Genomic DNA, 22,952 nt, shown 5'->3' with positions numbered 1-22,952 from the left:
CAACATATTGCTGCCTTTAGACACTAAATTATGTTGCTTTGGTATATAAATACACCAAAGCAACAACCCACGAGAGTGGCAGAAACTTGTTTCATTTTACCTTGTTTTGTGAATGATGAACAGTTGACCTACCTAGATCATCTATTATTGGTTCTCTAAATAGAATTATTATTGCTATAATTACTCTCGGTGTTACCTTTCAATCTCATGGTTTGTTGACAATTTTACAGAAATGGTCAGTAGTTGGGAAGTTGCCTTTCCGAGTGAAAACCACTCTAGTGGGATTCTGGGACGGATGGCTTTACTTCACATCTGAGCAGCGGGACAAAGGACCAAATGATCCAACACCAAAAAAAGTCCATGGGTGTTAGAAGAGTGGGATAGTAATATCTTTTCATCCAAAAAAAGATTCCTTTGGGTGATGCTTCCATCGGCTATTGCTTGGGGGGTTTGGACCGAAAGAAATAACAGGGTGTTCAATAGTAAGAGTAGAAGCTCTCACGGTGGTTTTTTGGAGATCTTGGGCCTATTGTACCATTGGTCAAAACAAAACATAGACTTTGATGGGATTACTTTTGAAGACTTTGTTTTTAGATGGAACACTTTTTTGTGATTTTTGATTTTTTTCCTTGTTTGGTTTCTTTTAGAGGTCATCTCGGGCTCCTTGATTGTTGTTTCTCTCCTTTTTATTAATATATTACAATTATCAAAAAAAAAAAAAAAGTCCATGGAGATGTGTTCAGAACCAAATTGAGATTGTGATCTATATTCTTTTACATCAATCATACCAAATCAATGTGTCTGTAACATGAGGCTTTCGCAAATCTTTTGTTTTTCGGTTAATTCTTTGTTAGCTCTATGTTTGTTGACTTACAATTATTGTTCAACACAAATGATTGATATTAAACTAATCTTTAATGCTAATTGGTCTCAGCATTGAATTGGTGTGCAATCCATGCACCTAACCCGGATAGATTGATCAATTGGGTTCATCAAGTTGGATCTACTAATTATTGAAAGAGTTTCTGTTTGGTAAACAAACTAATTCTACATCAGTAGGTTGGGGTTTGAGACCACAAGATGTTTCACTTTCTTTTTTATCACCCAAAAGTTCAGTGGAAGGCCTAAGTTGAGTCATAAATCAGATCTTTACTATTGTAACGCGAGAAGGCAAATTGAAGTAGTTTGACACCAAAAATTTAAGTGATCATGATAAATGCCTCACTTCTATATTTAAATTTAATATGATAAGAGTCATTTTAGTCTTAAAAGTTAAATCCCTGAGAGCCCACAATTATAAATCTCTAACATGTCATGGCTCTAAATCTAGATGTGCCAGAAAAATTTAAAAACAATCTCTAAATAACAATTCATTTATTTAAATACCCATTTTTTTCATATATAAATGTCATTTTGACTTCCATCTTTCTATGTAACATGTTTGAAATATAATTTCTTTTTCCAATCATTTTCATTTAATCCGAGATTTAGAGATTTAAAATTATGACTTAGTTGGAATTCAAATTGATTTAGAAGAGAGTATCTTCTTTATAGGTTGGAGTTGCTCTGATGTACATTACACATGCTACCAATTAGTCGTGAAGTCGATAGTAAAAAGTCCTTTTGCGAGTCCCTTAAATAATTTTTCCTAACTAAAGAAAGTTGCTATTAATTTAAGTGCAAAGGTTATTTGTAGAATATGAAAGGTATAATAGTCATTTAGATTAAAAATAATTTCTTGGTATAATATTTAGTTGGAAGATGAATATTTATCATATTCTTTATAAATGAGTTTAGGTGTTTATATTTTGTATCTTTGTATAAGTATAATTTTGTTCTTTAGACTAAGAAGGGTATAATAGTCATTTGACAAGAATAATTTCTGTTCTCTTCCCTTATGAATCCTAACCAAACAGGAGAAACTTAACTCTTTCTCTTCTCTTCTCTTTTAATCCAAACAGGGTCAAGAGAAACTAGTCTTCTCTTCCCTTCCCTTCCCTTCCCTTAATGAGTTTCTCTTCCCTTCCCTTCCCTCAATCCAAACACAGCGTTAAACAACTTTAAAAAAAACAATCCTTGGAGTTTAAAGACGGATGTGGGCATGTTTGGATTGAGAGAAGAGAAGAGAAAATATATAATTATCTCTCCTTTTCTCCTGTTTAGATTGTTATGTGGGGGAGAGAAGAGGAGGGAAGAGAAGTGAAAGAAGTTTTACATTTCAAGCTTGTCTCTCATTATTTTCAAAATTTTCAAAGATTGATAATATTGGCAGGCCAACTATTACTGCTTACACCCGAAGTAAATGATCACATTTAATCTAATTTCAGAAATCCTGGAGATTGGAACGAAGGAGGCGACCTCGAGTAGGAGACGACCTGAGGTATCCTCTTTCTCTCTCTCTCTCTCTCATTCTTCTGATTTCTTTTCAAAAAACCAGAAGAGTATCATTTGAAAATTAGTAATAAATATGTTGAAATTGTGAAATGGGTTCAGTTTTTACTGTAGATTTGTTCTTATTAAGTATGATCGTTTTTTTTTTTTTTTAAATTGTATTTTTATGGATTATATGTGAAAAATTGTAGGTTGAGATGGTGTTAGTAATCAAATAGTTTACAGTTCTGTTTTAGACATGGGTTTCTAACGATTGATTCATGGGTTCTGTGTAGATCGTTTTGGAAGATTTGCACAGAATTCTGTGTATTTCGATTTGTAGAAAATAGGGCTGTCGAAAGAGGCTTCATTAACGAGTACATAAGCTTTGGAACGAGGCTTCATTAATAATAATACATTTTATAATTAGATTATCTTGAACATTTTGTGAGAATTTTACTTTACTACATTTCTGGAAGGGATTCGGAAAAGATGTGGGATAAAAATCAGAGTTCTATTGTCCCATTTTGATGGTCTGGGTTTGTTGCATTTTCTCCTGAAAGTTTTGGAATTTAGTCATTTTCTTTAGATTTGTGTGTTTCTGTACCAGTTGAGGTGATCTAGGTCCCAACTTCAGATGTGCAATCTTGTATCAGGTGTCCTTGAAGTGGTCACAAATAGTATCTAACTCCTGTACTTGATCGTTTAAGTGGGTTCCCTATTGCATAAGAAACAATTTAGCACATTTTTAGGCTCTCTGAACAACAAATTTTTGCAGATGTAGTCCATCTAAAATTTGGATATTTTAAGAAGATATCCATCCTATGCATAACTCTGATATTCTGCCTCTGCAATGGTTAATTATATACTCAAGATCCAAATCCCATTGGAACAAAATAAAAGTATAAGGATTTGATTTCATGTGATATATCCAAGTGCATGTGCAGTTCTTACATAACAGAAAATGGAATAAAATTCATAGAAAAATTAGGAAAATTTTGTCATAGATAGAGCCCTCAATTGATTTTGTTATCACATATTCCATTTTCATATGTCAAAATTTTCACAAGTCAAATGTGCCTTTGATTTAAATAAAATTACAATATCTGGAGGTAGTGAACCCATTACAGACGTAAACCAATGTTCCAAAAAGCTACAAAACAATAGCCTCTACGGACATTGGGAGAAAAACATGTAAGACATGACCACAAACAAGATGGGTATATTTATGCTGCTTTCGGAAATCCAACCCTCAGCTTTCAAAAGTCGAACATGGTGTGATACTGATTTGGGTTTGGTGGTTGGGAATTTGTTGTTGAGAGTTTAGAGATTTGGGTTTTGCTTAATAAAATAGATTGCTGATATGGTATCAGTCAAGGCTCTCTACAACTGGTGAGATCTAAAAAAAAGATCACTAATTTTGGGGGGGATTTTTATAGCTAATTTTGTAAGTTATATCAAATGAGATTTGGAGATTGTGTGGTTTGGTGAAGATGATGTCTACATCTCCTTCTCTAAATTCCTTTCCTACTGTAGTCCCACCAACTTCTAGTACTACTAGTCCACCACCATCACCACCTTCAACTTCATCCCCTCCTCCAAATACTAATACTACTAGTCCACCATTGTGAATGAGACAATAGCTGCATTATATATATTCTATGTGTCATTCTTGTATATTTTGATTCTACCCACACACGCGCATTTATATGTTTATCTTTTGCTCTCATTTGAGCCAAACAACAATTAAATTAGTCCATGCAACTACTTGATTAATGGTTCCAATCATACCCAATTGTTTCGGGATGTCAAATTCCTTAATTCTATGAGAATAACTTAATGGATTGATAAGATTTATGATTTTGAGTCATGGGTAGTTCAACTTTTGTTCACCTTTCGCACCAAATACTATTAGATTTATCCTTGTACCTACTTGATCCAAGTTTCACTCAGAACCTCATTGCTTTTTATGTAATGACACACAGGTGAGAATTAAAACCCTCTCATGAATGGCTTTTGAGAACTGAGTTAAAATTGATGTTCTTATCACAGGTTTCGTGCTGACTAGAGTTTACTAGGGACTAGGAAGAATGATAGACATGAAAATGGAGTTTCTTGTTTTGTGATGGTCAAAATATTTGTGTTTCCTCAATTTTTAGTTCCATTGAATCATTTTGTGTGTTTGTGAGCTTTTGAAGCCAGTTAATGTGTCATGAACAATACTCAAGAAGCTTGCATTGATCTAACTTTTTCGTTTGGGTTCAAATTTTATTGTTGAGAATGATTTGTAATAAGTGGTCTGGTACTGTTCTTGTTGCTTTAATCTGATAAAGAAACAAGCTTTAAGGTCCTAATATTAGTTGTTTTCTGATATCCATGAAGACTAAAAGGAACAAATTGGATCAAAGTGTGCCCACCCTGAACAGAAAGTCCAAGTCAGCAGATAAGAGGGCTCCAGCAAATCAGTGAAGTCATAACGAACTTGCCCGTGATCACTTCAACAGTTAGATTGAAGCTCAAAATAGATAAGGCCTATATTGCATTCGCATATCATCTTTGGTCTGCTATCTTGTTGTACCGATTTGTTTGTAAGTATCTATTTCACTCTAGAACCAAGTCAATACCATACTGTTTAGGGAGGTTTTGTTTTTCAGCTATGGCTATAAGGGTGTCCTGAAAAAATTTCAGCTACACAAACTAGATATTATAGTTATTGAATATTTAGATTGTAATATTATAGTTATTGATTTATCTTTATTTTATCTCTACCAAGTCATCGCTGGATTCACCAAGTAGAAGTATGTGGGATTTGAGTTTTCGAATTGTGGGTAGCCCAGCCTGACTTAAGTTTATGTATTAGAATTTAGCATCTTCGATGATCCATTATAGACATTGTTGGTCTGCCAACTATAGATTTTATTCGTTGTGGTTATCACGCCCATTGGACTACAGAGTTTGCGTTAAATGCTGGAAGAATTCACTATTAATGGAATTTGCTCATGTCATACTTGTAGGATCGTATGCTAGGATGCTGTTGCAATGCTTCTTTAGGAAAAATATTAATGGCTGGGAGATCGATTCTTTAGTGAGTCTCATTAATCATAATCCTAAGATCTCCCTTTGTCCCTCTTACAAGAAAACAGTAGGATTATGCTCAAAGACTGATAATGGAGTTTTTGAAGTCAATTCATTTTATTGTTTCCTTGCAATTTTCATGAAGGGTGTTGTTATACTTCCATCTCCAAATAGAGCTTGGTTGTTGATTCTTTGAGTCATATATTGACATGGATTTTGGCACGACTGTTTTAGGTGAGGGGAATAATAGTCTTTTGACTAAAAATAATTTCTTACAGCTCAACTCATTTATCGACTCTTTAGTAGAGTACAATGGTTATTTGTAGATTATGAAGGGTATAATAGTCATTTGACCAAAAATAATTTCTTGGTATGATATTTGGTTGGAAGATGAATATTTATTATGTTCTTAAGTGTTTATATTTTGTATCATCGTACAAGTAGAATTTTGTTCTTTAGACTATGAAGGGTATACTAGTCATTTGACAAAATCATTTTCTTCTCTTCTCTTCTCTTCTCTTATGAATGCTAACCAAACAGGAGAAACTTGATTCTTTCTCTTCTCCTCTTTCAATCCAAACATGGTGGAGAAAAACTAGGTTTCTCTTCTCTTCTCTCAATCCAAACATAGCCTAAATGTATTTTGAGTATATTAATTATATTATTTTAATGAGTCGACTCTCGAGTTTTCGAGTTAACTCGACTCGTTGGACTCACGAATCGAGTTCTTGAATTTTAAACTAAATCCTCACACAGTCGACAGAGGGGTTCTCTGGATTCTCATCGACGGAGAGACCTTCTTGTAAGTTTCTCCAATTTTTTTTATTTGATTTTAGTTCTTCTGATTTGCTCGTTTAGTATCTTTTCACGTGTTAATCTCTCATTTCTCTTTGAAATTTACAAGTTTGATTCAATTTCTCATATTAGTCTCTTTAATTGTAAATCTAGATTCTGAGATTCAGGTATTTCAATGTAGATTTTGGAGCTTCAAATGCTAATGTTGAATCTAGGGTTTTTTTTGTATTTCTCATTTAGGAATTAGGGGTTTGTGATTTATTCTTGTTGGAAATATATTCAGATTAATTCATACAGATCGTTTTGCCTGTAAGTGGAAGGAAGAAATCACATGAGAATCTGAACTTCTGCAGTTTTCTTTTGTGTTTATGTTTTAGTGAAAAAATATTAGGTTTAGAGAAATTATAAGTTTCACAGATGGTGGAGTTTAGTTCTACATCTGGCTATAACACACAATCATATCTAGGCCTCCTTTTTGTTAATCAAGCCTTTCTTTTAGAAAAAAATTGGGAAGTTTCTGGGGTGACATCCAGAACTCTTAACTAGAGTTTCCTTTTGTGTTGCGGCTTATAGAAAATGTAATTGACAGAAATTACAAGTTTCTAGTTCTACATTCAGCCATAAATTTTTTGTTTTTGTTTTTTTTTTTCATTTTTTGTTTTGTGAATTAAGTTCAATTTGAAAAAAATAAAAATAAAAAAAGGGAAAAAGGGTTTTCAAGGTGACTATTCAGATCTCTTCATTGGAGTGGTGGTTTTTTTCTTATAAACAACCCTTTGGATTGGCCACATGAGCAATGATTTGTTGACATCATACCCCTACGATACATGTTTTCCATGCAGTAGTGACCTTGCATCCACTCATTTTACTGAAAAGGAAAGTAAAAAAAAATGCATTTTCCCATTTTGCATAGTGTTATTGGAATGAATCTAACAATAGTCACAAAATTCTCTGAATTGTTCCAAAAATTTGTAAAATTCTCCGAATAAGGGACTAGCCGATTAATTCGGCGAATTAGTCTATGACTTATCGATTGATTGCGACATATGGTAAAAACTTTTACTCTTCAGCCTCAAAATTTTATTTTCTTCAACACTCAAATCTCAAGAACAACATAGGGTTTTAAGGGGGTGAAGAATATGGATTTTGGTAATAAATCCAAAAACATCGTTTTATATTTCTTGAAATTTTCCCGATTTTTTTATAGGACTTTTATGAATTTATCCAAATTAACCGAATTGAAGCCCACCAAATAATTACTGAATCTGAACTTTGTTACTATGAATATAACCACACTAGGAGATGCTAATGTGGCAAAACTTGTGGGGTCTCCTTGGGGCCTGCTAGCTTAATTGCCATGTAGAAAAAAAACTCTGTTAGAAGTTGTATGTAGCGTTGTTTTAAAAAATTTGTCCTCTTTCAAGTTAACATGTTACTCCTAGATGACAAATCTTGTAGAAAGTCAATTTCAAAGGTCATGCCCAAGTTATTCTCTCCAAATGGGCAAGTAGTAATACATAAGTGATCGGACCCTCGCATATTCTAAGAATGCTATTAAGGACATGTACTTATCAATAACTAATCCATAAATCCACTTGATGTAGGGCAAAATGCCTTTGCAAATGAAAAAAAGTCCTTGCATTTTTTCCTTTGGTGGTTTAATATAATTTCTTTCATTCAATCGCAGGACGTAATTTCATCTTTCCCTAGTGCGGAAGATCTGTAGATTGATCACATCCCATGATGTTGATGAAGCTAACCCACTAAAGGAAATCAGCTCAAACTTATCAGTCTTTTCAAAATACGAGCTTACTCTAAGAGAAGTGTAAATCTTTTGGGATTGAAAGTCATTAAGAAATCTTTTCATTCTAATATTCTGTTGGTCCTCTTTCTGTTTACATTACTGTAGTTGCATCTTTCTTTCTCTGAGGGAAGTCTTCTGTCATTTCCTCGTTCTACATTTTAAATGGTGCCTAAACTTTATATTTGCTTGGTTTCACCTAATACCCAATATTAGCCATCTACGACTGCTAACTTTTATGTGTTTTACCTTTTTTGTTTATTTATGTAAGCATACATTTCCCAACCTGGCAGGAGAATGTGAAAGGGTATAAGATGTCTTCAGCTCAGGATCCATTTTATATTGTTAAAGAAGAGATTCAGGAATCTGTAAGTGCAAATTACATATGATTTTTTTCTTTCTTTCTGGACTTCAAGTAGTTCTGCTATTTGTTCGCATCAATCACGGTCGGTTGGAACTTTTTTTAATTCAAAATTTTCATTTTAAGCATTTTATTTGGCAAAAATTTTCTTGTTGCACTCACGGGATACAGGCAGATCGAAAAGCCTTCTGGATTGGCCACATAGTTAGTGCTCTTGCCCATGTCATATCTATACCTACATGTTGCACTTAAGTGGTGAGATGTTTGGAATGTTGTTCCCACGTCCTAGGTTCAGACCTCCTTGAACCCAACTTCATATGCTGACCACTAACCCTATACCTATCAAAAAAAAAAAAAAAACCCTACATGTTGCACTTCTCGAGTGTTGTCGATAAATTTTTGGAATTTTTTTTCAAATAATAAAAAAGGTAAAACAAATATGCCTATTTTTTCTGTCTCACTGAACTATTTGGCCCAAAATTACCTCATGAGGTGAGGATGAAGTTTTGAAACACACGAATACCTTTGGGCTTGTGACATCAGCTGCCACGTGTAGAAAGAACCTGTCTATGCAAACTTTCTTTTCCATATCATGTGCAGAAAATTCGTCCTCCTATTGTTATAAAATTTTCTTTTCTTTCTGGATTGACTCCATCTTTGTAATGGTACGGATAGGACTAGCAACGTGTGAAGAAAGGGTCGCCTACACATGTCATGGGTACCAAGTGATGCAGGCTCCCTACTTAAACCAAGTAAATGATGTTGGAGTGCTGTTGTAACAAACCATAGAAGAGGTGCAAGGGGAACCTAGAATATTAGTGAGGAAAGGGAGGAGAGGAGTACCAAGTAGGTCTAGGTGAGTGATGTGCTAGAATCAGAAGCCCTTTCCTTTCCCCCAATGGTCTATGAACTATTGCTTAGATAGGAAACAACGAAAATGCCACATGCACACGCTCTCTATCTCTCTCTCTCTCTCCTTATCTGTGCACTTTATCTAGCTTTTATCGCCTGAGTGGGTCCTTTGTCAATATGATAGCTCTTGGATTTTAATGATGGCTCATTTATTCTTAATGTCGATCATCACTTTCTGATCAACGCCCTCATACCCTCATACCCTCCTACGCTTACCTTCTTGCCCCCCTTTGTGCATCTGGAAACAACTTGTTTATATCACACTTTTTGGGAGTGCAGCCGGATGGAAAGTATATAATATCTTTGTGAGTCCTTGATAGATGCCATGCAACCGATACATGCTGTGTATTTGACATGCTAAAGTTGTGTGTTACTTTGGTATGGCATTCACATGTTAGTCTATTTTCCATTGACCACTGTCTAGTCTTTATATTGTAATGCTAGGATTGGTCTCATTGGTAGCTGCGTGGCACATTGTAAGGCTAGCAAGGAAGTGTTTTCCATATCATTATCCCTTGTAGATTTGTATTGTCAATTTGGGGTCATTTCCTTTCACTGTTCAAAATCAATCAGTGATTACTTCAATCGTATTCCTGGCAATCGTTGGAATTCTTATCAAGGGTAATGATTCTTTGGAGCTTAACAACCTTTGCAGTTTGTTGGGCCATTTAGAGGGAAAGGAATTATCTAGTTTTTGAATGGATGGAGCGCTCAATCCAGGAAGTGAATATAAGTGCTACAAAATTTGAGGATCTGTTGTTTATGTGGGATAGGGTTGTTATGATGCTTCCTAAGGGCAATGCATTCTCGACCTTGGAATGTTTCTTGTTTATGTGCCACTTGTTTTTGTTTTATTGTTTTTTCCCCTTCTTTGTAGGTAGGCCAAATGTCTCCTTTCCTTTCATCAATAACTCTCAACTTGCACACAAATATATATATATATATATGGTTTCACTTCTTTTAACATAAGTAAACCTAAATAGGAGCGGATGGTTCAACCGTTTGATCGAATTATTATAACCATTCAATTGACCAGGGGGTTGGAGAGTGGTTATAATCGTCCAAATTAATAGAGGGGTGCGAGTCATCTTTATCAACTCCTTTTAATTAGTTAAGATTTGGTACTTTTTCTTTTCTGTAAATTTATATTGCATTTTGATAAAAGAATCCACACTCAAGCTTTGGGTCCACTATCCCCATCATAATTTTCCTACTGGAAAGTCCTTCCTCTTTGGGCTGGTTGTGGGTGAGGACACCATGGTTTGTAGCTATGTGCTCTAATCCTCTGAACTACATGCCCGACCATCTCTGTGGAAGTTAGGTGCTTTGAGGTTGTATATGGTTGACAATGTCTTCATTTATTATTATTATTTTTCATCCTTTAGCATTTATATCCTTCTTTTTTGTATTTTGTATTTTCTTGGTCAGATCGATAAATTGCAATCTACTTTTCACCGATGGGAAAATATTCCTTCTAACACTGGAGAGCATGTTCATTTTACAAAGGAACTCCTTACCAGCTGTGAAAGCATTGATTGGCAGGTATGGCAGCCAAAGTCAGAATGATTCCTTAGTTACCTAATTTTGTATTTTGGGACAAAATTTTCACATATTTTCTTTCTAAAATGAAAAATTCAGAGGACAAGATAAGACAGAAATAGGCATAGCTCTTCAAAAATTACACCCATTTTACCTCTGTATGACCTACGAGTTTCACTTTTAAGTACCAATTTTCATTACCAGCTTACCTCGAATGGCAACTCTTTTGTCCATCTATAGTTATTTGAAAACTATTCAAGTCATAGTATAACTATTTTATTAGTCCTTTCTGTAGCTGCTGATCACTTTAGTTTTGTGATAGGAAGGTGGATGAATTGGATAAGGCAATTTCTGTAGCTGCTAGAGATCCTGCTTGGTATGGCATTGATGAAGCTGAGCTTGACAAACGAAGAAGATGGACCAGCACTGCTCGTACTCAGGTATAATCCATATTGTATTAGCAGCATTCGAAATTATTGTGGGAAATTATCAAAAAAGGATCAAAATCTTTGTTAATTATAAAAAAAATAACAAATTTTTTTTTTTAAATTACCAAAATCAACTTAAATTGTTGGACTGTCCAGAGTTTTAGTAACTCGTTGGACAGTCCAATGTTTTCTGCTATTTTATGAATTTAAAGGCAACTAAAAACCCTTAATAGTAGAGGGACATTTCCGGTGTTTTAATGCAAAATACAATATAAAACTGTTTAACCCCAAGTGGTTGGCCTAGTGGCAAGCCGAGCCTTGATAAGCTCCTCAGGAAGGGTAGGTCAAGTGTTCGAAACCCCCACGAAGCTATGAATTCCTTGGGAACACCCTCGGTTGACCCTTGACTCAACCAGTTGCACGTAGGACTTTCCAAGGGGGCGGTGTGTGTGACTGTGGGATTAGTCTCATCCGAAGGTTGGGGATACCCACGATAAGCAAAAACAACAACATAAAACACTGGAGTGTCCAGCGAGTTACTAAAACGCTAGACAGTCCAGCGATTTAAGTTGTTTTTGGTAATTTAAAAAAAAATGTTATTTTTTTTATAATTAACTAAGATTTTGACCCTTTTTTTTTTATATAGTAATTTTCCCAAATTATTAGCAGATTATTGCCAATTTGGTAAAAGATTTAGTGGTAGTACCAGAGACCTTGGTTCAAAACCAACCTTCACATGTCGCCTGCTGAATCCAATTTATCTATAAAAAGAAAATTGATTGTTAGAGAAATATTTGAATTTTGGACTTAAATTTGTTCGTTCATGGGCTTTGCTACATTTTTTTGGCATTTATCTGTGGTCTTCGTTTCTGTTCACTAGTTCTGATTTTAAAATGTATCTGGGTCTCCTAAAAGGTCGTAAATTTTGTTAGGTGGCAACCGTGAAGAAAGCTGTAGAATCTGGAAAGTCAGCCACTACCAGTGCAAATGGCATGCGCCAAGAGCTTATGAGGCTCCCAAATGACCTTCCATATCATGCTGGCAGATCTAACCAGTTTGCAGCCCAAGATACTGATGATTTCATATCATCAGAATCAGATAGGCAGCTGCTTCTCATGAAGTAATTTTTCTCCCTCTTTCTTTGCTTTGTTTGTTTGTGTTCTTCTGTGGATATCTTGTCGTCTCTTCGATAAAGTTTATATTTATCAAAAAAAAAAATGTAATTTTTCTCCCTTCCCTCCCCACCTCCCCATTTTGCTTTCATGCTGTTTACTACTTTTTTCGTCCCACTTTTACAATATTTATTTTCTGTGTTCCAATATTTGGTTCCATTTTTCTCATGAAAAAAGAAACAATAGGATTGGTTTATTGCTTTACCCTTGTTGCAATTTGCAATTTCTTATCTCTTGTTCAGGGTTCCATATGTTTGATCAAGGTACCTAGGTGAATGCATATATTTAAGGCCTCATGTTAGGCAGAACCAAATTTGCTTCTTACTCATGTTTCTTATCTGCCAATTGATTCTTATGTAGGCAGCAGGATGAAGAACTGGATGAGCTAAGTGCAAGTGTGGTGAGAATTGGGGGTGTCGGTCTTACCATACATGAAGAACTTACTGGACAGGTTACTATTCCTTCGTGTTATTTCTTAAGACTCATAATTGATGCAGTTATTAATTATTTAAGAAATATTGTTGCAGTCATTATTTTCAAAAAGATCCTTCTGGCCTTAGTTGCAAAAATTGAAGACAAAAACATAATGTTAGGTGGTAATGGTACTTTATATAGCTTAGAAAAATAACAAACTAAAACTGTGTTCACTTTTAGTAAATACAATGTAGTCAAATGTGTTTGTATACTGCAATATGCAAGCACATACTGTTCCAATGGTCAGATTTCTGACCGTTGGCCAATAATTGTTATTATTTTTCTTTGTTTTAATTCTACCACTTCCATAAATACCCCATTCCTACCATTGTCTAAGCATCGAATACTCTTGAAAGGGCTCACATTTATTCTCTAAATATCACATTTACACTCTAAATCTCTCTAAAACTGACATCTGTCTTATTTATCATAAAAAACTTGCATCTGTCTTCTACTAGATGTTTGAGTTTAGGCATTCTTGGCTTTTTTGCATGCTTGTTACATTTAAATTTGAAAATGTAATAAATTATAATCAAATTAGAAATAAAAGTTTACAAAAGATGTTTTTCTAGGTTGGTTTTAATAATTGCATTTTTTTTTTCTTCTATTTTTAATTTTTTCCTACTATTCCATCGCATACACTACGGGTGTCAACGGGTACCCAATTACCCATTGTACCCGGAACCCATTTATCAGTTTTGGGTCCACCATGAGAGACCCAATTAATTTTCGGTTTGGTTATGGATAGTCATTTTAAGGACTATTAAGAATCGGGTATCCATCTGGTAAACAGGTAAGCAGAGTGTTTTTTTACTTATTTAAGAGGATGCTTATATTTATTATTCAGTAGTATAATTAATTAAAGGTAATTACTAATTTGGTAGAGATTTTTCAATTTTCTAGATCTTCTCAAATAAGTAATTAATACAACTCTCAACCCTTTCTAAAATGTCTGTCAATATTCCCTTTTCTCTTTCAAGTTTCAACTTCAAAGTTCAAACAACTTCAAAGAACTCCATTTACGAGTTGTTTTCTTCTCTTTAATATTTTTAATTTAATAAGTATTTTATTTTGACTTACTCTCTAGGGCTCTAACAGATTTTTACTATTTCAAAGAACTCCCTACTAAGAACTCCACCTTATACACCTTATATGTTAGTTTCTTTTCCTCCTTGTTCTTTTTAGTAAATGTTTTTCTGATTTGCCCTCTATCCAACAGATTTTTGATATATTGAGAAAATAAAAAAATTCCTCAAAATGGGCAAAAACTCAAATTTTATTTCTGTGTCGTGGGTGGATTAGTTTTTTTTTTGTTTTGTTGGGGGGGGGGGGGGGGGGGGGGTGCTCTACTAATGTATTTGCATACATGTTTTTTCGTTGAATTTTATCATCATACACATCTCAGTTTTAAAATTTGATTGTATTATTCATTAGCATTCAATCTAATTGATGAATTTTTAATATTATATTTTAGATTTATTCTTTTCAAAATGTCAATGGAAAATAGCAATGCCATCCCAAGGGAATATTCAAATGAGAACTCTGTTAAGAAACGGAAAATGACATTTATTGTGTGAAATGATTTTGAAAAAATAATGAGGTTATTGTAACGTATAATCACTATTGTAAAAGATTGAGTGGTAGTAGCAATAATGGTACTAGTTCATTGCATGAGCATTTGTTGTCTTATGCACTTTATAAGAAATTACAATCACAAGTAGACCAACTAATGCTCAAAGCAGCAAGTGAATCGAAAAAGGATGAAACTGTCAATATTCAAAATTTTAAGTTTGATCCCATTAGAACAAGAGAGGACAGTACAAAGATCATTATCTTACATGAATATTTACTTTCCATTATTCATCATTCTGAATTTAAAAATATTCTCAGTTGGAGGCAACCAAATTTCAAGCCTGTGATATGTAATACTGTTAAGGCAGATTGCATAAATTGTATGAGAAAGAGAAGGTGTACAAGGGGATAAATTAGAATGTCGTATTATTCCGTCATCTGACTTGTAGACTTCGATTCAAAAGTTGAGTTATACAACTTTTACTGTACATTACATTGACGGTGATTGAAAATTATAGAGGATCTTAAATTTTTCAACAGTTGAAGGTCAAAATAGTGGAGAAAATATTGCTTAGGTTTTGTTCAAAAAGTTAATTGAGTGGAACATAAATCGAAAAATTGCATCAATAACCTTAGACAATAGTTATAACAATGATGTAGCAGTTCATGAAATTTTTTCAAAGCTTATTGGAACGGGAATACTAATGAATGAGAAACCTTTTCAAGTGTGTTGTTGTACAAACATAATAAAGTACACAAGACAACAAATGCTTATGCAATATACTTGTACCATTCTTGCTATTGCCATTGAATTTTCTATGGTAGTGATTAAGCTTTGCAATAACCTCCTCATTTTTCTTTCAAGATCATTCCAAACAATGGATGTCCTCTTTCGTTTCTTAAGCGAGTTCTCATTTGAATTTTCCACTAGGATAGTATTGATATTTTCCATTGACATTTTGCAAGAAGAAATCTGAATATAATACTAAAGGTTCATCAATTAGATTATTTACTTGTAGACACGAGATTTTCGAGTCCAAAGAAATCTCCTATTTGGGTTTGGAGTCACCACCATTCTTTTGTAGAAAAAGGGTGTGAATGGTCACCCGGGAAGTACTTTTCAAAAAGTCATTTTTTGTTAGTGACTCTCATACGGATAAGGTTCATTGGTCTACCCTAGATCTTGGTAAGGGGGTCCACATTAGGGAGTTAGGAACATGTAAAATAGGATAAAAGTCAGAAAAAATCGGTTTTGTGCCATTGAGTGTGAGTGACTTTGATTTCGGTTTAAACCAAGAAAAGCTTCCTTATTGAGGAAGAGGCCTTTCTATGGTCCATACATTTTGGCGATTTTGAAGAATGTAGACTTTTAGTTAAGAGCCCATTTCCATAGGGAAAAGGCCCAAGGCCTTAGTCTCTAACTTTTGTGGTGCATGCACTAGTGTAGAGATTGTGTAAGAAAATGTTTAGAAAAGATTTTTTCAACCTCTAACCTTTCGACCGAGCCGAAGCCCAATCTACCGGAGGTAGAAGAGGGTTTGCATCACATCAATTTTAAAGAAGAATAAAAACAAAAAAAGGAGAGGGGAGAGAAGGGGTTTTTTTTCTTCTTTTTATTCTTTTTTCTCTTTGACTTTTTTCCTTGATCTTCAAGTGGTGAGCTCCTTTGACTTAGTCTTGATATGCTTGTAGAGTAAAGATTGAGAGTTGAGAGTGAGTTGAAAGTGAATTTTGAGAGAGATTTTCAAGACTTTGGGGTCTGGAGGTTGTGTTGAGAAGGAGGGGGGTTTTATAGGATTTTGGAGGTAACTCTTAGGGTAAAGTGGGATGAAAGGGTGAAAAAAAGATAGAATGGTGTGAGGTTTATGAATATGATGTGTGTAATTTAAGTGTGGTGGAAGGGGGTGTAAGTGGGTAGTTTATGATCAAAATGGGTTGGATCTTGCAACCCATTTGGGTTGAGTGTTAGGTGAGTTGTGGATTGTGGTTAGAAGAATAGGGGTGTAAGGGAATGGTTGTAGATTGAGTGTTAGGTGAGTTGAAATGAGTGGATTTTAGTGAAAAGAATGGGGGTGTAAGGGAGTAGTTTTAGATTATCTTGGGAGGGTGGAGGATGTGGTGGCATGTCTCCCTTTATGATGATCTTTGGTGATTGGTTGTGATTGTTGGATTTGGGTTGAGATTTGGGCTTGGGATAGTGGTTGGGCTTTGAGTTTAATGGGCTTGGTGGTGAGTTGTGTGCGTATAGAGTTGGGTTTTAATTCTAATAGGCTTAGGTGGTAGGTTGAGTATGTATTTGGGTTAGGGTTGGGTTGAGTTGCATTTGGTTAGGGTTGGGTTGAGGGGTGTGTGATGATGGTTTAGGAGAGGGTGGGTTTCTAGCCCATGGGCCAAGCAAGAGGGGCCCCTAGACTATTTATTGGAAAAATGAGTGAATTTTTGTAGGATTGGGGCCTATTCCAATTTTTGTGGACTTTTGCATTTTGCATGCAGGGCCTGTCCAAATTGGGTGTCTACAATACTAATAAATAATATAATTAAAATTTAAAATTAAGATATATATGATGATATAATTTAACAAAGAAATATGTATGCAACTACATTAGTGGAACAAGCATCCCCCCCCAAACACCAAACTGATACACCCATGTCACACATACAAACAAAATTTGGGTTTTTGTCCATTTTGTGAAATTTTTTATTTTCTTAATATAACAAAACTTTGTTCAATAGGAGGTAAATCAAAAAAATATTTGCTAAAAACAAATATAGGGGAAAAAAAACTAACTTGTAAGGTGGAGTTTTTCTTTTAAATAGTAAAATTCTGTTGGATAGTGCCATAGATGGTAAGTCAATTTGTTTTATTAAATTAAAAAGATTAAAGAAGAGAATAAATTAACTTGTAAGTGGAGTTCTTTGAAGTTGTTTAAAGTTGAAACTTGAGAGAGAGAAGGAAATATGGAAAGACACGTTAGAAAGGGTTGAGAGTTAAATTAATTACTTGTTTGAGAAGATATTGAAAATTAAAATATCTTTACTTAATTAGTAATTATTATTAATTAATTATACTACTAAATAGTAAATATAAACATCCTCTTAAAAAAGTAAAATAATTATAATTAAAAAGTACCCCACTTAGCTGTTTACCCAATGGGTACTCGATTGTTAATGGGTCCTTAAAATTACTACCCATAACCAAACCAAAAATTAATCGAGTCTCTCATGGTGGGCCCAAAATCAATAAATTGGTTCCGGGTACCTCGGGTAATTGGGTATCCGTTGACACCCTTATATGTTCGAGATTTATGTTCAATGATATTCAATTATGTTATTCGTTTTGGTAAATTATACCATTATGGGGAAGTCTATGACAAAGAATCACTTCAGGTTTGCGATTTGCCACTCCGGAATGAACCCAATTCGTAGAGGTAGATAGAGATGAGAGCATTTGAAGCTTGAAGTAAAGAGTAGGGTAAAAAAGAGATTGGAGATGGTTGGTTTTGAGAAAATACAATTAAGCTTTTCTAAATTATTAGTTAAAGAAGACGGCATTTGGTAATTTTTCATTAGTCTATTAAAAAAGACTAGGTCAGAGGTGCATGCAGTCAGTTTGCGTTATGTAAAAGTAAGTTGGAAATACACAGTTCGCTAGGTTCGTTACACTTCACGACCCTAGTGAGAATTGTACAGTATTGGTTCGATTCAAACCGGTTCGCTGTTTGCTTTATGTCGAACGAATTAGGTAACCTAGCGCAACACATACATAAATTGGGGATAAGATTTTAAATGACATGGACATGCTTCCGGTAGGAAAGGTTTTGCCTTTACCATCACCTTCATCATACTCATTGAGAACCTGAACACCTTCTTCCAGCCTTGCATCTCCATTGGATGAAATTTCAGTACGAGATTTAGCATGGTGCAACTACAGGTTTAGCTAAAACCCCTACCCTGTTGTCCACCGGCTATCAAAGAAAACTTAGTGATGACAGGTCCAACAAATTTGACATCCTGGGGCTCGCAGTTTTCGCGCTTACCACCTCCTGCTTCTTACTCATGGAGAAATTCATCATGTTAATAGTTCTCAAGATTTGTAGCAAGATTAAATCCCATTCCGTCTTTATGTGTGCGTGTGTGTGTGTTGGGGGGGAAGGGGTTTAAAGGGCGTAGGTCCAATGTTGTGTTTTATTATTCGTAGCAAGATTCGTCTTTCTTATTCTTAAGCAAGCCCTTGAGAAGTTTAGTTGATCCATGATTTATGTTTCAGCTTTCTTACCATCATTTTTGCCGTTGTGCTTACTAATTATAATTTTTGGTGCAGTCATGCTTACTATAGTGTCTCAACCCAACCAACCAAACGGTCAAAAATTACATTCGAAAAAAAAAACATATTTCATGAAGGAAAGTGTTTTCCATTGCAAAATCTTTTATAGTGAGCGAAACTCAGCTTTATTCCATGGTATTTATGTGAGATCCCACTTTCCTATATATTCTTAAGCAAGCCCCCGAGAGGGTTTAGTTGATCCATAATGTATGTTCCATGCTTACTAATTGTAATTTCTGGTGCAACAGGAGAAGATAATACATGAACTTGGCTTGGAAATGGAGAGTACTTCAAATCGTCTCGATTTTGTTCAGGTTCCTTCTCTCCATATTTTGAAATAATACTTAGCAAGGGCTTACATATCTGTCTAATCTTATTATCTAATATTTTTAAAAAATTGTATTTCTTGCAGAAAAAGGTTGCACTGGTCATGAAAAAAGCTGGAGCAAAGGGCCAGATTATGATGATCGCGTTTTTGGTGATTCTGTTTATAGTTCTGTTTGTTTTGGTCTTCTTTATGTAGACAGAGAGATGAATGTTTATGCTGTTGGTTATATGTGTGAGAGACATCATAGTAGAAGGGCATACGATTAGGAATTTGGAAGGAACATAGATGTATTGGTCACTAGTTCTGGTTCTTAATAAATCCTCACATGGCGATACCTTCTGATAAGTGATCTACCCTTGTTGACGGGTATAGCTGCATTTTTATGAACTCGTCGTGATTAATGGTATAGCTTTTGTTGTTTGTGACAATCTATTATTGAAAATATAAACCAAGGCTCTTATGATTCTTCTTGGTTTTTTAACAGTTTTGTTTATATATATATATATATATATATATATATATATCCTGTTCACCACCCTTCCTTTACCAAACGTGTTTTGTCCTACATGGGTTAGAAGTTTTGGAATAGGCTGATTTTTGATGAGGATGATCTCTATGGTGAGGATGATATTTTTGGTGAGGATGATCTCTATGGTGAGGAGATCATCCTCACCAAAAATCAGCCCATTCGAAAACTTCTAACCCCATAAAAAATGATTTACAAAAAATGGACGGTCCACGATTTTTCAACTTGTAAACATGGGACTAGAAATTTCGGAATAGGCTGATTTTTGGTGAGGAGGGTCTTTTAATCGTAGAGATCATTCTCACAAAAAATCAGCCCATTCTAAAACTTCTAACCCATGTAGGACAAAAGTGCCCTTTCCAAAACTTCTAACCCATGTAGGACAAAACACTTTTGTCCTACGTGGGTTAGAAGTTTTGAAATGGGCTGATTTTTTGTGAGGATGATCTCTACGATTAGAAGATCATCCTCACCAAAAATCAACCTATTTTAAAACTTCTAACCCTAGTAGGATAAAACACGCTTGTTAAAGTGTAGGGTAAAACTTCTAGCCCCAGTTTACAAGTTGAAAAATCGTGGACCGTCCATTTTTTGTAAACCATTTTTGATGGGGTTAAAAGTTTTGGAATGGGCTGATTTTTGGTGATGATGACGTGAGATCATCCTCATCAAAAATCAGCCCATTCCAAAACTTCTAGCCCCAGTTTACAAGTTGAAAAATCGTGGACCGTATATTTTTGATGGGGTTGGAAGTTTTGGAATGGGCTGATTTTTTGTGATGATGATCTCCTCACCGTAGATATCATCATCACCAAAAATCAGCCCATTCCAAAACCTCTAACCCATGTTTTGTCAAAATGTTTGTTGCTGAACATTTCCCTATATGTATATGGGGACGGTTCAGCAGCCCTAAAGTTTGTCAAGTTTGGTGCCAAACATTTTTCAAAACATGTGTTAGAAGCTTTGGAATGAGTTGATTTTTTGTGAGGATGATCTCTATGATGAGGAAATCATTCTCACCAAAAATCAGCCAATTCCAAAACTTCTAACCCCATCAAAAGCGATTTGCAAAAATTGGACAGTCCACGATTCTTCAACTTGTAAACTAGGGTTAGAAATTTTGGAATATGCTGATTTTGTGTGAGGATGATCTCTTCACGGTAGAGATCATCCTCACAAAAAATCAGCATATTTCAAAATTTCTAACCCCATCAAAAGTGATTTACAAAAAATGTTTGGCACCAAACTTAGCAAACTTTAGGGCTGCCGAACCACGCCCTATATATATATATATATATATATGGGAAATGTTCGGCACCAAACATTTTGCCCAACCATTTTTGTCTTACATGGGTTAGAAGTTTTGGAATTGGCTGATTTTTTATGAGGATGATCTCTACGGTGAGGAGATCATCATCACTAAAAATCAGCCAAATCCAAAACTTCTAACCCCATCAAAAATGGTTTATAAAAGATGGACGGTGAGGAGATCATCCTCACCAAAAATCAGTCCATTTCAAAACTTCTAACCCATGCAGGAAAAAAAATGGTTGGGCAAAATGTATGCCAACATGTTTGGTACTGAACGGACCTATACATATATGTTACTGAACATTGTTATATTTGCATTAGAAAGATTAAAAGTCCAGATCAGAACAAAAGAAAAAGAAAGGTGTCCTTTGTCACCCAAATTTTCATTTCAACCTTAAGATTCTATCAAAATAGAAATTTGGTTTGGGTTTTTCATAAGGATTAAGGTGAGATTCAAAATGATGGATTGAAGATCAATTTGAATAGATAAAAGATAAAATTTACCATAAAGGTTGGAGAGCATGACCTATTTTGAAAAAAAAAAAATCTAGAGTTTTGACTAAGCTTAAAATGATGGTATTGAGATCATTTTTATTAATCTATAATAGAAGACCCACGAAGGAATGTCTCGTTGGCCTACAAACACATATTATCTCAAACATTTACTAAAATGTGAAGAGTCATGCCTAAACACCCTAAAACATTATTTCGAAAATTGTTGAGATCAAGGTGACATGGATGAATATATCTCATTTTCTTCTTCTTTCTTGTTCAGGGATCAAGAAAGAAGTTTTTGTCTCATCCAAATAATCGCAAGTTCTGATTGATTGAGTCGTCTCAATATGACTAAGGAATGTGCGTTTGATGGTGCGTTATAATTAAAATGTTGGAGTGGCAATATAAATTTCATACGTTAAAACCAGGCCCACCCAAACAAATTAAACATCAGCCAAACTAAAGCAGGTACTTTTCTATATGATAAGTATAGGTCCCGTTCAGCACCCAACATTTTGCCCAACAATTTGCCCAACATTTTTTGGTGAGGAGATCCTCACCAAAAATCAGCCCATTCCAAAACTTCTAACCCATGTAGGACAAAACATGTTAGGCAAATTGTTGGGTGCTGAATATTTCCCGATAAGTATAGCAAGAAAAAAATAACACGCCACCAAATTTTCTCTCAAATCAAAAGATGAAAACGAGAGCTGTTCATTATAAAACCCCGAAAGCAACGAAGAAAACCCCAAAAATAGGAACCCATCGAATTCGAATGTTAGTGATATATTCGATTGAATTCAAAATCCCTTTGAGACTGTACACGTGTCCCCTCCATTTAATGTACGAACTAGTGTTGTTCCCACAACGTCCGTCGATAGTGCAGGTAAGCAAAAACCTAATGGAAATATCAAATATCACAATTTAAAATTTAAATACGATATGATCAGAGTTAGCAATTCCGTGGAGTAAAAAAACAGTACGGAAATAAATCGGGTACCATTTGAAATAGCGATGCACCGGTTCACTCGAAAATTCGGTGAAAAAAATATAGGACAGTAAAAATACGATACGAAAATAATTCGATAATGATTCGGATTTAACAAAAACTTTCAAAATTTTGGATATATATAACATATGATATGACCTAATAATTCTAATTTACAAATCAAATTATCAAATACTTAAATTAAAAATATCTTAAGTAAACAATTCACAATCACATGTATCCAATAAAATATATATTCGCAATTAAAGATTTAATTTTAATCCATCTAATAATCAATGTAAATGAAAAGTATAAAACATGATATATTAATTAATGTCAAAATCATCATGTCCCATGACCTAATTAAATTCAAAAAAATATTTCTTGTTATTTCTAAAAAGTTATTAATGCAAAGTAGATAGATCAAATAGCTCGTCAAAAAGAATATCTTTATGATTAGGTGTAATTTCGTCTTCCTCTT

At 34.5% G+C, this 22,952-nt stretch overlaps 1 protein-coding gene across 7 annotated transcripts; it reads left to right on the top strand.

Annotated features, from left to right (window-relative positions):
• The first annotated feature begins 2,236 nt into the window (after window positions 1-2,236).
• Window positions 2,237-19,616, top strand: SYP61 (syntaxin of plants 61). 7 transcript variants are annotated; one of them, XM_086457686.1, is made up of 10 exons: window positions 2,237-2,380; window positions 4,753-4,958; window positions 7,928-8,065; window positions 8,335-8,409; window positions 10,743-10,856; window positions 11,180-11,293; window positions 12,214-12,401; window positions 12,814-12,904; window positions 19,072-19,137; window positions 19,236-19,616. In XM_086457686.1, the coding sequence occupies exons 4-10, from the start codon at window positions 8,356-8,358 to the stop codon at window positions 19,344-19,346; spliced, it is 738 nt and encodes a 245-aa protein (XP_086313812.1). In that variant the 5' UTR covers window positions 2,237-2,380; window positions 4,753-4,958; window positions 7,928-8,065; window positions 8,335-8,355; the 3' UTR covers window positions 19,347-19,616. The 7 variants fall into 7 exon arrangements, 6 of the variants coding, with proteins under 6 accessions (XP_086313812.1, XP_086313814.1, XP_086313810.1 ...); XM_086457688.1 differs by lacking the exon at window positions 7,928-8,065; XM_086457689.1 differs by lacking the exon at window positions 4,753-4,958 and having other exon boundaries at window positions 2,362-2,380.
• The last annotated feature ends 3,336 nt before the right edge of the window (window positions 19,617-22,952 follow it).

This window comes from Akebia trifoliata, chromosome 11 (genome assembly GCF_017979445.1).
Source record: "Akebia trifoliata isolate Shusen 1 chromosome 11, ASM1797944v1, whole genome shotgun sequence".
In the NCBI taxonomy this organism is placed as follows: domain Eukaryota; kingdom Viridiplantae; phylum Streptophyta; class Magnoliopsida; order Ranunculales; family Lardizabalaceae; genus Akebia; species Akebia trifoliata.
This window is presented reverse-complemented; position numbering and strand designations above follow the sequence as displayed.

Coding starts and splice junctions, on each gene's coding strand:
- SYP61 (XM_086457688.1), top strand. CDS start 8,356: ATGTCTTCAGCTCAGGATCCATTTTATATTGTTAAAGAAGAGATTCAG. Junction 11,294..12,213: donor CCAGCACTGCTCGTACTCAG/GTATAATCCATA, acceptor AAATTTTGTTAG/GTGGCAACCGTGAAGAAAGC. Junction 12,402..12,813: donor AGGCAGCTGCTTCTCATGAA/GTAATTTTTCTC, acceptor ATTCTTATGTAG/GCAGCAGGATGAAGAACTGG.